At 41.4% G+C, this 12606-nt stretch overlaps 1 protein-coding gene across 1 annotated transcript in view; it reads left to right on the forward strand.

The window, feature by feature from the left end:
• Positions 1 to 12606, forward strand: part of PHACTR2 (phosphatase and actin regulator 2) — a 129441-nt gene that overhangs the window by 1429 nt on the left and 115406 nt on the right. Inside the window, exon 2 of the mRNA XM_009998550.1 lies at positions 3 to 116. Within this exon, the coding sequence (XP_009996852.1) occupies positions 3 to 116 (114 nt within the window). The remainder of the gene's footprint in view (positions 1 to 2; positions 117 to 12606) is intronic.

Consider the following 12606-nt stretch of genomic DNA (forward strand, 5'->3'; position numbering starts at 1 on the left):
AGCTCCGCCGCCCGCCGGCTCCTCGCCCCGTCCCCGCGGGCGCTCCCAGAGCGACATCTCCTCCTTCGCCTCCTCCCGGAGAACCTGCCGGCTCCGCTCCAACGTGGGCGGCTCAGGTAAGGGGCAGGGAGGGCAGGGTCTTTGAGTCCGAACCTCCAGAGCCGAGCTGAACTCGGGGATTTGGGAGGATACCCTCCTGCACACCCTGACCCGCCCTCCCAAACCGGGGGCTCTCTTCTCTCGGTGGCCCAAGTGTGGGTGCCTGATGCACGGGGTGCGTGATCTGCCCCTCACGGCGATGTTCGTCAAGTTTGCAGCTCATGTTTCGGGTTTCAATGCACCTTAGTAAACGAATAAGATGACTCTCGTCAAGTTTCCAGTTGTTCACAGCCGTGTTTTCAGGTTTAAGTGAACCTCAGTGAAGTTGTGATTGCCCACTGGTTCACGAAAGCATCTTTGACAGAAAAGCCTCAGCAAGGCTTCAGGGTGTATTGTGGGGACATAAAGACTCCTTGTCCTGCGACTTCATACATTACACTTCAATTGCATGGTAGGATTTTACTTCATGCACTTGTACCACCTTGTGTGAGTCAGTCTCCCACCACCCTCCAGGAGGGAACCACTGCAAGTGCACAGGGGATAATCTGGGGCTGGAAGCTGGCCCTCTGGGACAGAGCAGGCTTCCTGCAGGATTTGGAGTAACTCTGCTGTATAAAATGAGAGGAAGTGAGAGTCTGAGTTTACAGGGCAGATATTTGAAAGTGGCCAAAGTAAGACAAATACATACTCAGTTGGGCTATTCTTTACTCAGGCTGTTTCCTGAGGTCGAGCACTAAGGAAAATGAAACTCTGGTCTCCATAATGTTGAGCACATTTTGAAAATGTGTGCTCTCCTGGTTGCAATGCAGTCCTGCTCTGTGAACTGGAACAAGTCTGTAGGCAATGTAAACATTTTGGATGCACTTATACAGAGGTACCGGAGTACCACAATGCCATCAGGGAAGCTCCAGAGTGCACTGTGGGACTTCTCTGCTGCAGCACAAGTAGGACACAACAGTGTGTGGTCAGATCTGCAATGGACCACAATGTCCTGTGTTTACTCCCCAGGGAGTGTTAAGATGAAGCAGACATTTGCTTGGAGAAGATAAAATATAGGGCTGTGCCTGCCTGATGAGGAGAGAGGAGGGAAATCTTAGTCACAGATTCAGCCTGTGGGGCAGAGGCTGTAAGCAGAAACACCTGTACGTGCCATTTTCTGCTCTACCTTTTCTGTGTCTACTTAAAAGTTATGTTGAATGACATTTGAGACAAAGAGGTGGGAGAAGATTCCAGTGGTTTGCTCAAATCAGAAGGGCCTGCTTTTAGTTGTAAGGTGTATTTCAGCACTGTCTGGTAGAGTCCTGCTACAACCTGATCTGTACACAAGGTGCCTTAACCTGGATGCAGAGGGATTGCCACGGAGGTGACAAGATTGAGACTACATCAGTGTGAGACCATGTTGGTTGTTAGCTTAACTACAAAGTACTAACAATGGGCTGGGTTCATTACAAGGGACTGGCAGATCCAGTGGAGGCAAAATTACAGTGCTTTCAAAGATGTGTTGGTATTTGTAGTTTCCTACATGCAAAATTTAGGCCTCCCTGTTGCCCTGCATGATTTTTCTTTTTATTTTGAGGATGTGCTTCCTGCCAGCCAGTGACAAGAGTTGCTTTCTCCGGTTTTTATTTTTTCAACATCTTTTCTTGCATTCTGTATTTTCTCCATTGCTGCTTCCTGTATTTTTTTCCGGCTGTTCACTGGGCACAAAAAAAAACCAAACCCAAACCCTTACATGCTGCCATACAACTGTTGATTCCATCTTTAATAAGGCAAGTATGCATTAAAGATGCAAAGCTGTTTAATTTTTAATGTGGTGGTTAGAGAATTGTTTTTATACTGAGATGCCATTAAAATAACATGCTTTTTCATTCCCCCACTAACCTAAAGAATGACCATAAAAGGGACAGAAATGGGAAGCACTTAGAGAAACAATATGAGCCTGATTATTATTTTTGTTTCTACCTCCTTCTTAGTTTAAAGTAGGTCACTAATTTATATCAGATGTTACCTGTGCTCCAGCTGCTCCTTTTAGAGAAGAACAATTTGCATTTTAAATAACCTGCAAAATGTTTGCTTACTGCCAGTTCCTGGAGTGATTCATTTGCAACTGTTGAAGTCACAGGTTGCAGTTTCTCTTGCATATTTGTCTTCATTTTCTAGATCCTGGCGCCAGTTGTGCCATGAAGACAATATTGTCTCCTCACAGTCAGTGATGGGTTGGTACCCCTACAGACAGTCTCATCTTTTACTACCTCCTGATCCACCCTTCTCAATGCAGGATTTGTTAAGAGGCAATATTTGCAGAGACCCTTCTAGCTAAGGGAATATAATAGCCCTTCTAAAAGCAGCTTTGGCAGTGGCTCACAACACACATCTGTGTTTTTTTCACGATTAGTCCTGTGTGTATCTTGATAGTATAGTGAGGCTGGCCAGAGGGTCTCCATGTTCCTGCTGCCCGTGCTTTCTTATCCCCACTCCTTCCTCTGCTATTATCGTATAATGAAAGCAGCAACTTTCTGATATCACTTTGCAGCGTCTCACTTCATCAGCTGTCATCAAGTTTGTGCTGCCAGCATGTTTTCAGGTTTTTTCTTCTTCTTAAAGCTGGCCTTTTCTTTTAGGGTTAGTTTTTTAAAGATTACTTCATTTTCTTCTCTAGGCTGTCATCTCACCTGTTGTTTTATCAGGTCTCTACCTTCAAATTATTTCTTTATTTTGGTAAACCCTGAGAGGAATAAGTGATCTTCATCACAAGTAAGGCTGGTATGATCTAGACTTTTGATTTACACCCTGAAAAAGAGCAGTGCCAGTGAAGTCTTTGTGGCAGGCGTAGCCTGTGCATCACTTCAGTGTTGTGGTACACTTCACCTGACAACTGGTTAGTTTGTCAGAGCACCTCTAGGAGATTGGTGAAGAAAAAGACATTCTTCTAAAACTTCAGAGCATCACCAGAGCTGCTCCTAGAATGCTGCTTGAGTTACCTACTTGTAGGCAGCTGTCCATGTTTAGTGACTGTTAAACCCACCTTAAAGATGAATCAAGTTAGCCAAGTTTCTTGACTTGCCCAGAATAGATGGGGACCGAACTACACTTGAAATAAAGAGCCTGTTCAAATGTTTTCCCAGAAATTCTCCACAATCTAGATTTAGTGGTTACGGGGCTGAGGACACCTCTCAGCCTGAGCAGTGACTCCCAGAGTGCAGGGTGGAGGCTGCTGTTTCATATCAGCCTCCTTTGTGCTCTGGTTGTGACTCGGCGCTGGAGGTTCTGCTCTTGACAACCTTCAGGCACCAACCTCAGGTACCGCAGTGCCCGTTCTTTATCTGCATGTCCACATAGACAGCTTTCCGTTTGCTCCCTTTTTAGTGTTGTGGTTTTTGCTTTACAGCCTTGCATTTTGTTCTGAAGGTGGTGAGGTTTGTGGTGCGTCTTGGTGAAAAGGGAACTTTACTTCTCAGACCAGAAGTAAAAAAAACACCTATTTCTCCACTTCAGGATTGACACTGTCGTACTGTTGCAGTTCCTCTTGAGGTCTTGCTCTTTAGCAAGAGGTAGAAATTTCAGATAATTCTTGCCACTGCTAAGAAGCACACCTTTCAGGAAGATAAGTGAGCTCCTCATGCATGCTTCCATTCCTTTAGTCTTCTTTTTTTTTTTTTTGGTGCCTTTCTAATGACAGATGGAAAAAAAAACCTACTTGAGAATTCAGTCAGCAATTTGTCAGTACCCCAGGTTACACACCAGGTACCGGGTTACAGCAAACAGTGAAAGGTTGAGCACAAATGACAGTCCTGCCTCCAAACTTGTACATTCCAAGATTATTTCAGTAATTTTTGGCTAACAAAGTGGTCCTTTGCAGGTTAATTTAACAAAAATTCTGATGAGTCACAGCTATGATTACTTCTGGTGCTGACTCCAGAATAGGGTGGGTGAAAGGACAGATAAAACTCACCCACTTCAGTGAAGAATCAGGGAAGATTTCACGTGGTGATAAGAGTGGCTGATGTTGGATGGGAAGAAAACTGATGATTTTTTGAATTATTGGAGCTTCTCATTTTTAGAGTGCTCCACTTTTCAAACTTAACGAATGTCAGATTCTCTTCTTACAGGACAAACTTTCTGGCTGATGCAAAGGTGGTTTTGACAGCTGGAGGTATATGAGCATCTAGGAAGAGTGATACCCAAAAAACCTCTTATCTATTGACTCGACTATCTAGGGGCTTGAAATATAGGGAGAAAGATAAATTCTGGCTAGGTAGATAGGCAGCTGTTAAGGTTTGCTTGTATTTCCCTCTGCACTTGCATTTCCCAGAATGGCTACAGATTCCAGGTTTTTTTGGATGCCATTTCTGTACACAGAAAAAAAGAGTCCTACTAAAGTCTATGGGAGTTGAGTTCAGTGTTTGTGAAGACATGATAAGTATTTTGGGAGGGTGGTTAGAAGGATGTTGTTTTTCAGTCATGAGATGGGGGTGAGGTAGGAGCAGTCTCATGGTGTGGAAGAGCAACTAAGAGTAACTAATGCATCTGGGTTTGGTACATTTTATGAAAATGTGGGAGTCACGGGAAACATGGTTCTCCACAGTATCAAGCAGGACTTGTACTGTACAAATGAAGTACAGAACTTTGCAAGAAGCCCAAGGCAGATAATTTGGGGTAGAAAACTGTAGTAGAAGTTCAGATTTGTTGGGGATTTAGAAAGTAAACTTAAAATGACTGTGCCATTTTCAAGAAATAGTACATCCTGTCCCTAAGTCCACATTAATGTTTTTTTCCAACAGTTTGAAATTTTCCCTATCAGAAAGAGATGGCAGCTGTAACCATATGGAATTTGACATATGCTTATAGAATTGAAGTATCTACTTGTTCAAAATCTGGAAACACACTTAGACTATCTTCCCATAATGTTAAATCTCATTCTAGTCATCTTTACATATAACTTGTAGTTTCATAAATGTGTTGAGGAAAAATCCAGGAATCTTATAATATTTTGTACTGTATACACTGATAAAGTTTAAGTGTGTCTGAAAACTGGTTTAATTTATAACATTGGGTAGGTGTGCAGGGAAGAATTGTACCCCAGAATATCACCTCAGCCATTTCTAATATGAGTTTATACAATATTGTATATAAAATAAGAATCTGCCTGTTTTATTCTGGACTAAATGACGTTATTCCACACCAACTCTTACAGAATAACTGGGATATGTTCTTGTGATTAGGCCTGATGAAGTGTGAAACAGGAAACACAGGGAATACTGAGATTTACAAATACAAACCCTCTATCCTATGTGTCATTTACATGTGACCCAGTTTCTGGCACAACAAATTTACAGTCAAATATTCAGACTCGTGCTCAGGATTAAAAAGAAAAAGTATTTCTAAATATTGTAATAATCTTCATGGTTGAGTAAGAAGAAATTAGACTGCAAACATTCACAGAGTATGATTTAATTCATATTTTGCAGCAACTAATCAGTTGCTGACTCTGTGATCTGTTCAGCATTTTGCTACTGTGTGTGTTTCAGTTTCTCAAGGCCCTTTGGCATTTAGAACTTCCTGCTGGTGTGTGGCTTCTAGCAAGTAACTATTTAATATCAGACTGCATGTCAAGTATGAAGCCTGAAGAAGTGATGCAAAGCGTAACTGAAGAGGGCTTGTTACCCATTCTCCTGCTGGATGTAAACAATTTGTTCCAAAAAAGCATTTGTTTTTGTTTTAAAATCTAAATGTTTCCCAAGTCAAATCCGTCATTAGGATAAATAATTGATCTTTCTTCTCTACCCCCAGACACCTCCTGCTCTTCTTGTTATTATTTCCTGAAAAATAAGGCACTATTTAAGGTCAACGGGCTGAGGATAGTTGGCAGATTTTTTAAAATTGGTGAAGAATTTACATTTTTGTTTATTTTTGCTTTTTGAAGTCAGAATTTTTTCAGTGCAAGAAATTCTGTAGGATTTCTGGTTTTAATAACATTTGTATTAATCTTGCTTCTGAATTTTTAATCATTCTAATTGAATATGCTTTAGCATACGGCAAAGATATCTTCAGTGACAAGCTTTTCTTTTTTATTATTCTTTTTTTTCCCCCCAGCATTTTAGCTAGCATGTTGCTATTTTTAACAGATGCAGAAATTAGTTTTCCTCAGGTACAAACCAAATGGTACAAAAGGAAAAATATTTAGAAGAAAACAGGAAATCTTGGCTTCAGTGTTGCAAGTTCAATCACTTTTCATTCTGTCTTCAAAACTGTCAGTCTTAAAACCCACCACAACAAGGGATGCTGTTGCTTTTCACTCATGAGGAAAGCCCTGTGATCTTCCTGAGATGGAAGCAGAGTTTGTAGGCAGTCAACACTTCCCTCGGTGGTGATCTGAGAAAACTTGTTCCCTGTTGTGTGGTTTTGATGCAGAATTGGACTTCTAATATGTTGTGTATATTCTAGGAGTGCCTTTAGTACTGTAAGGATTTTGGAGTTTTAAAAGGTTGAAGCACTGGAATACTAGTAAATTCTATTAGTATCAAAAATTCATATAATGCACTCAGAAGTGTGGACACTGCTTTATTATTGCCTGAAGTTTCAAAGCCACTATACTTTGCAAGCCTGCTGTGCTCTCAGGTTGAGGACTTTGTGATTAAGTGAAGCTAAAAAGCAGCTTAAACCACTGCATGCATTGGTGGTTAAGACTCTAACCCTGTTTCTTCTCTTTTATGTTTCTTATACATTTCTGGCACATTCTGGATTGCCCTTCCTATTTTTCATGTTATTTTTATAACAGCTTGGCCCCATTCAGAGAAATACAGGGACACACAGTGGGCTACTGGGAAGGAAACGTGGAAGAGGAAATGTTCCACCGGAGGTGAACACTTGGTGACTCTTCATGTGATAGTATGTGTGTAAATGGCTTCTCTTTGAAGGAATGACCATGAGTTTTTTTAACTAGATGTCTTGTTTTCAGAACATGTACCATATCATGGTTATTTTTAATTAAACATGTATTTTACAGCTTGCCCTACATTTTTAAATGTTTGCACAAATTACAGTGTCAAGAAGACAACTTGTCTGGGGGAGAGTGGACTCCTATTAGAAGCAGTTACTTTTTCTTCCCCTTCAACTTCAGACATGGCTTCAGGCTCACACAGAAGTTCTGTTGGCTCCCACCTGGGGAAGCTGCCCAGTTGTCCAGAGCCACAGGCTGTTCCTGTTTTCTGGGTGCATCAGTTGGTCGCACAGTTTTGGCACCTTTACTGAAGTCTCTCCTATCCAAACTATATTTGAAATAAAAGGCATTCATCTCTTTCCTCCTTTCACCTTCTTTCCACTCTTACTCCCCTCACCCCTGCTAGCTTCTTTTCTATCTTCTCCACAGCTTCCAATAAATCTCCTTTATTGCCTTAATGGCCTACGTACCATTTTGGATGATCCTCTGTCTAGGTCTGGCTGTGTATGTGTTAGAGTCTGTTCTGCCCACTCAAGCCTCATGAACTCCAGCACTTCCCAGTTGTTAGAGGCTCTTTGACCACAGAGACTGAGATGTGGATGGACTTGGAAACTGCAAACATTAAGTTTCATTTCTGGCTGTCACAAGGAGACAAAGGTCAGAATTTTTACAGGCAAAGGTTAGTTCAGTTTTAGGAATTCAATGGGAAGGCGAAAAAAATCTCCTTAAAAATAAAGAAACAAAATAAATCAACAAACAAACAAACACACCAAAAGGTTGCTGAATATTAGGAATAGAGGAGAAATGCTTCAGAGCCTTTTTAAGTTAAAGCCTGGTACAGCGGTGAGGATCAGGAAAAAGCTGAAGTCTGGCACAATCCTCTCATTATTTAAAGTTGTTAAGTTAGATAAAGTTTATTAGTATACAAATGTATTTTGATAAAATAAGAGTTTTGTGAAAATCCACTTTTTGGTAGAAACAATCCTGATTTCAGGCACATTTCTGTACTTTCAGGAGAAATAACTAGTGAAATTTGAAAATTGTCACTTCGAACATTTTTTTAGAATTTTGCATCATACAAAAATTTGATGTAGGATGTATTTTTTCCTTCTAGTTTGAGGGGCAGGAATAGGAACAAAGGCAACAGAGAAGTGTCAGAAATGCCCTGACACAGAAATGTGTATATTCTAAGGGACCCCATCCACCTACACAGGGCAATTGTAACCACTACCACTTTACTTTGTCATGGCTAAATAATTTTATACCTAATTCTTTAAAGGTTCAAATGCCTTCTTTAAAGATTAAGGATATATACAAAAGTATTTTATGGAACTAGGCCCTAAAGAGCACATTGAGCCAAGCATGCCTGTCTGCTTTTTTCATTTTTGGGGGAGAATAGTAGTTGTTAAGATAGATCTGTGACTAATACACACAGTACTCAAGAACATGACAGACACCAAATAGAACTGGTGTTAAGAAATTGTTTTGTATCAGCTACAGGCAGAGTAAAGAATGGATTGTGGCTCATTTGCAGTTGAATGTGTTGTAATTGCAGGCCTTCTTTGTGTTCAAACACAGTCAGCTATATTTAAACTTTGGGAGTGAAACGATAATGAACAGTCATCTGCTTGCCACTTTTTTATTTATTTCCTCTGTTGCACAGCATTAGGGCTGACAGTTAATGTTAGTGGTTTAAACCACCAATGAAGCTGAACCTTTAATCTGAAAATGGAGTGCTACCAAGATACAGCATGAAAAAGCAGTGTATATGAGACATAAATCTGTTTTTTGTTTGTTTGTTTTGTTTTGTTTGTTTTTGTTTTTTGGTTGGTTGGTTTGGTTTGTTTTTTTGCTGATTAAATGTAGTTTGGGCAAGCTCAAAAGGGTTAAAAATTGCAGTAAATTGTTTAATTTACAAAGCCAGAGCAAGTGTAATCCACCAGGGACTAGTGGACATCCCAAGTTATGATATGATCTGCTCTGGCCCCAAGGGTGAAGCATGGTTTTGTTATTTGGGCCATGGGCACCTCTGTCTGTGTTTCTCAGAGTAGACTCTCAACTCTGTATCCTCAGGAGTGAGCCAAGAGGGAGAGTTGCCACTCCCCATGGGCACAGTATCTTTCTTTTGACTTTTTAGCCCAGAACATTAAAAAAAAATAAATTAAAAAATGGTGTCTTCCTGATATGCCTTGCTGCAAACAAAACTGACTAGCAGTATTTCACACCATGTTTATTTTAATGAATAGCAAATCCAAAAAATATGCTGCCACCCAGCTATTTAAGTCTTTGGAAACACATCTGCCATTAATTTTGCCTTCTTCTTTGGAAGTTGAGATAAACAATGGCTTTTGATCTACAAATAGCAAAAATAATTTGGGGAAAAGATTTCCAAAGGATTGATGAACTAATTTTCTGAGCTTCCTCTTCTTTATATAGTCAAGTTGGGATTTGTCTAATAGCATCTTCACACCAGTGAATGTATATATGACTACTGTGTTCAGCACAGGAAAGACATGGACCTGTTGGAGCAGGTCCAGAGGAGGGCCACAAAAATGATCAGGGGCTGGAGCACCTCTCCTATGAAGACAGGCTGAGGGAGTTGGGGCTGTTCAGCCTGGAGAAGAGAAGGCCCTGGGGAGACCTTATAGCAGCCTTCCAGTACCTGAAGGGGCTACAGGAAAGCTGGGGAGGGAGTTTTTAGCAGGGTCTGTAGTGATAGGACAGTAGGATTAAATTGAAAGAGGGCAGATTTAGACTAGATGTAAGGAAACATTTTTTTAAATCGAGGGTGGTAAAACCCTGGAACAGGTTGCCCTGAGAGGTGATAGATGCCCCATCCCTGCAAACACTGAAGGTCAGATTGGATGGAGCTCTGAGTAACCTGATCTAATTAAAGATGTCCCTACTCATTGCAGGGTGGGCTGGACTAGGTGATGTTTAAAGGTCCCTTTCAGCCCAAACTATTCTATGATTTTACAATTCTATGATTTTATCATTCTATGATTTTGTAGGTGATTTTGGCTTACAAGCCAACAGTGCCCATCTCACTCTGTGGTGCGGTTGTTTATGTCTGGGCACATGAGGTCATTGGGCCTGTGAATTTAGTGGTCTATCAGAAACAAGACCTGAAAGCTACAGCCCTGCAGTGCCAGATCTGTTAGACCTGAAGGGAAACAGCAGAGGGAATGACTTTATTTCAGCTGTAGAGCAGCCATGCTGCCTGCCCTATTTTGACTCTGTGTCAAAGAGCTCTGGGGATCGTCACCAGACCCTGGGAGGAGGTTTCTCCTGTTGCAGCTTCCAGGAGGACACATAAGGACTTTCCTTCTGGCAGCACCAGGAGGTGGGCAGCTCTACAGATTTGGATGAGGGGAGATGGCACTCTATCTTGAAATAGCAAGGTAGTTGCCTAACAGCAAGTTTGGTGTTACTTTGAAACCACTCTTAACTCAAGCTGGGTTAAGCAAAATGCAAACAAAAGCACTTTTTAACCATATCTAAAATAATGCAGCAGCCAGTCTTTTAGAAAGAGAAAGGAAACATCACTGACACAGCCAGTGCTGGCAAGAAGTCTGTAACTGGTCTGCCAAATTCAGAGAGAAAAAGACCCATCAGGCTTAGTCTTGGTGTCAGCAGTTTACATAAAGAATTTCTTTGCTTATTTGCTTATGTCTTCAATGAAGTTTGTAATTATATCATCGGTTTTGGATGGTTCTGCACTGTGGTGGACTTGTCATTTATTAAAATTAGAAACAATCTATTGCAAGCAACACACAAGTTGGTATCACATAAATTCTTAACGAGTGCACGTATCTCAGTGGAGCACAGAGCTTTTGCCACTTTGTTGCATTATTGTGCAAACTCTGTGGGGAAAAACGTATTTCTTCTACTACTTGTAGGCCAAGACCGGAAAAAGTCCTGCAAGCACAGGGGGGAACATGTGTGAAGGATATTTCTTGGGAGTGAGATTTATTGGGCTGGGGAATAGTCTTCCAGGGGGAACACTGAAAGCCACCCTGCTGGAGGAATTTGAAATGAGGGATGAAAATGCACTAAAAAGCATGCTGGTTTGCAGAAGAAGCTGGTTTGCAGTGGCAATGAGCAGGGCCTTCTGAATTTGTGGGGTTTTTTTATTGTTTTGTGTTTAGGCCAAGTCAGGACTGAGCAAACAAGACACCCACCTGCACCAGACACACTGGACTAAAGAGTTAAAGACAGATTTTGCTTTTTGGCCACATCTATGTCCCCCATTTGTAACAGAGGGAACACTGAGTGAAACTAAACAGATGGGAAGGAATTCTCCCAAGCAGCAAAGACCTAACGACAATAAGATGTGAAATCAGAGGGGGGGGGAAAAAATTCTCCCCCAGTATTTTGAAAAGAAGTTGCATTGCACTCACTTTTACCCTAGGCTTAGGATAAATATATACTTGGATGAATTTGGATGAATATTTAGAGTGTTTAGATGCATTATCTAGACAACAAGGTCTCGACAGTGGGAAGTCCATTGAATAAACAAGTTTTTCCTGCTGTCTTAGCCCATTGCTATTTTAAAATAAATTATGTCAAGGAGATTTTAATTCAGGCACTAATTAGTAAAGTGAATTCTAACACTTATTAGAGCTCTGTACTTCTGCTCCAGTGAATATGCTGGAGTTATATATATGCCACAGAGGAAATAAATCCCAGAAAACCATACTTCATGCATATCATGTATTAAATAAAAGAAATTGGATCAAAAATGTTTTTATACAAATGATTATTATCATAGTAATGGGCAGGAGGGGGAAAATATATCCAAAAAGAGCTCCATATATGGCAAATATGCATTCTTCATACTCAGGATTAGATGCTTCAAATTACACACATTTATAAAAAAGGACCTGAGTTCTAAAAATACATGCAAATGGTTTCTGATCCTTTTAAATGTCAATAAAGGCTATCAAAATACACACACTTTTGAGTGGTTCTAATCTCCATTTTTTAATGGAAGCATAATCTTTTTGAAACAGAATTGTTGCAGGTGTGACTTTCATGTTTTCAGGCAATTGGGATCACTGTGAAAGTGATTCAGTCAGTGTAATACTTGTACGAAGAAGAAATCATAAGCTGGGTTCAGTGGCATTTTGCAGATGCAGATGTCTGTGGGATTCACTCTGACACTGACAACTCCTGCAGCAAAGGATGGTGTGGTTTAGGGAACAAGCTGTTTGACTTCTGTGACAATGCTGTGGTTTACCAATACACGGTCAAAATGAGGTGTTTTGCCCAGCCATGAAGTGGGATTAACCCCCTTGTATCTCCTCTTTTGTTCCCTCTTGCTTAGACCAGTTATTTTTGGCAGGACTTCAGAGCGAAGAGCCCCTTACGATGGGGGCAGCACCTGGCGCCGCTGCAGCAGCTTTCCCTGAGCCCAGCCACACACCATGTGCTCCCACCTGCCCCCGCAGCCTTCTGACACGTTCTGCTGCTCCCCCTGCCCCTCTGCCCCCCACACCTCTGGGGAGGTGCCCGGCGGCTGCCAGGGGAGCCCCCGGTGGGCGAGGGGCCGCGGGTGCCCGGGCGCT

The sequence above is a fragment of the Chaetura pelagica genome, unplaced genomic scaffold (assembly GCF_000747805.2).
Source record: "Chaetura pelagica isolate M959 unplaced genomic scaffold, ChaPel_1.0 scaffold455, whole genome shotgun sequence".
In the NCBI taxonomy this organism is placed as follows: domain Eukaryota; kingdom Metazoa; phylum Chordata; class Aves; order Apodiformes; family Apodidae; genus Chaetura; species Chaetura pelagica.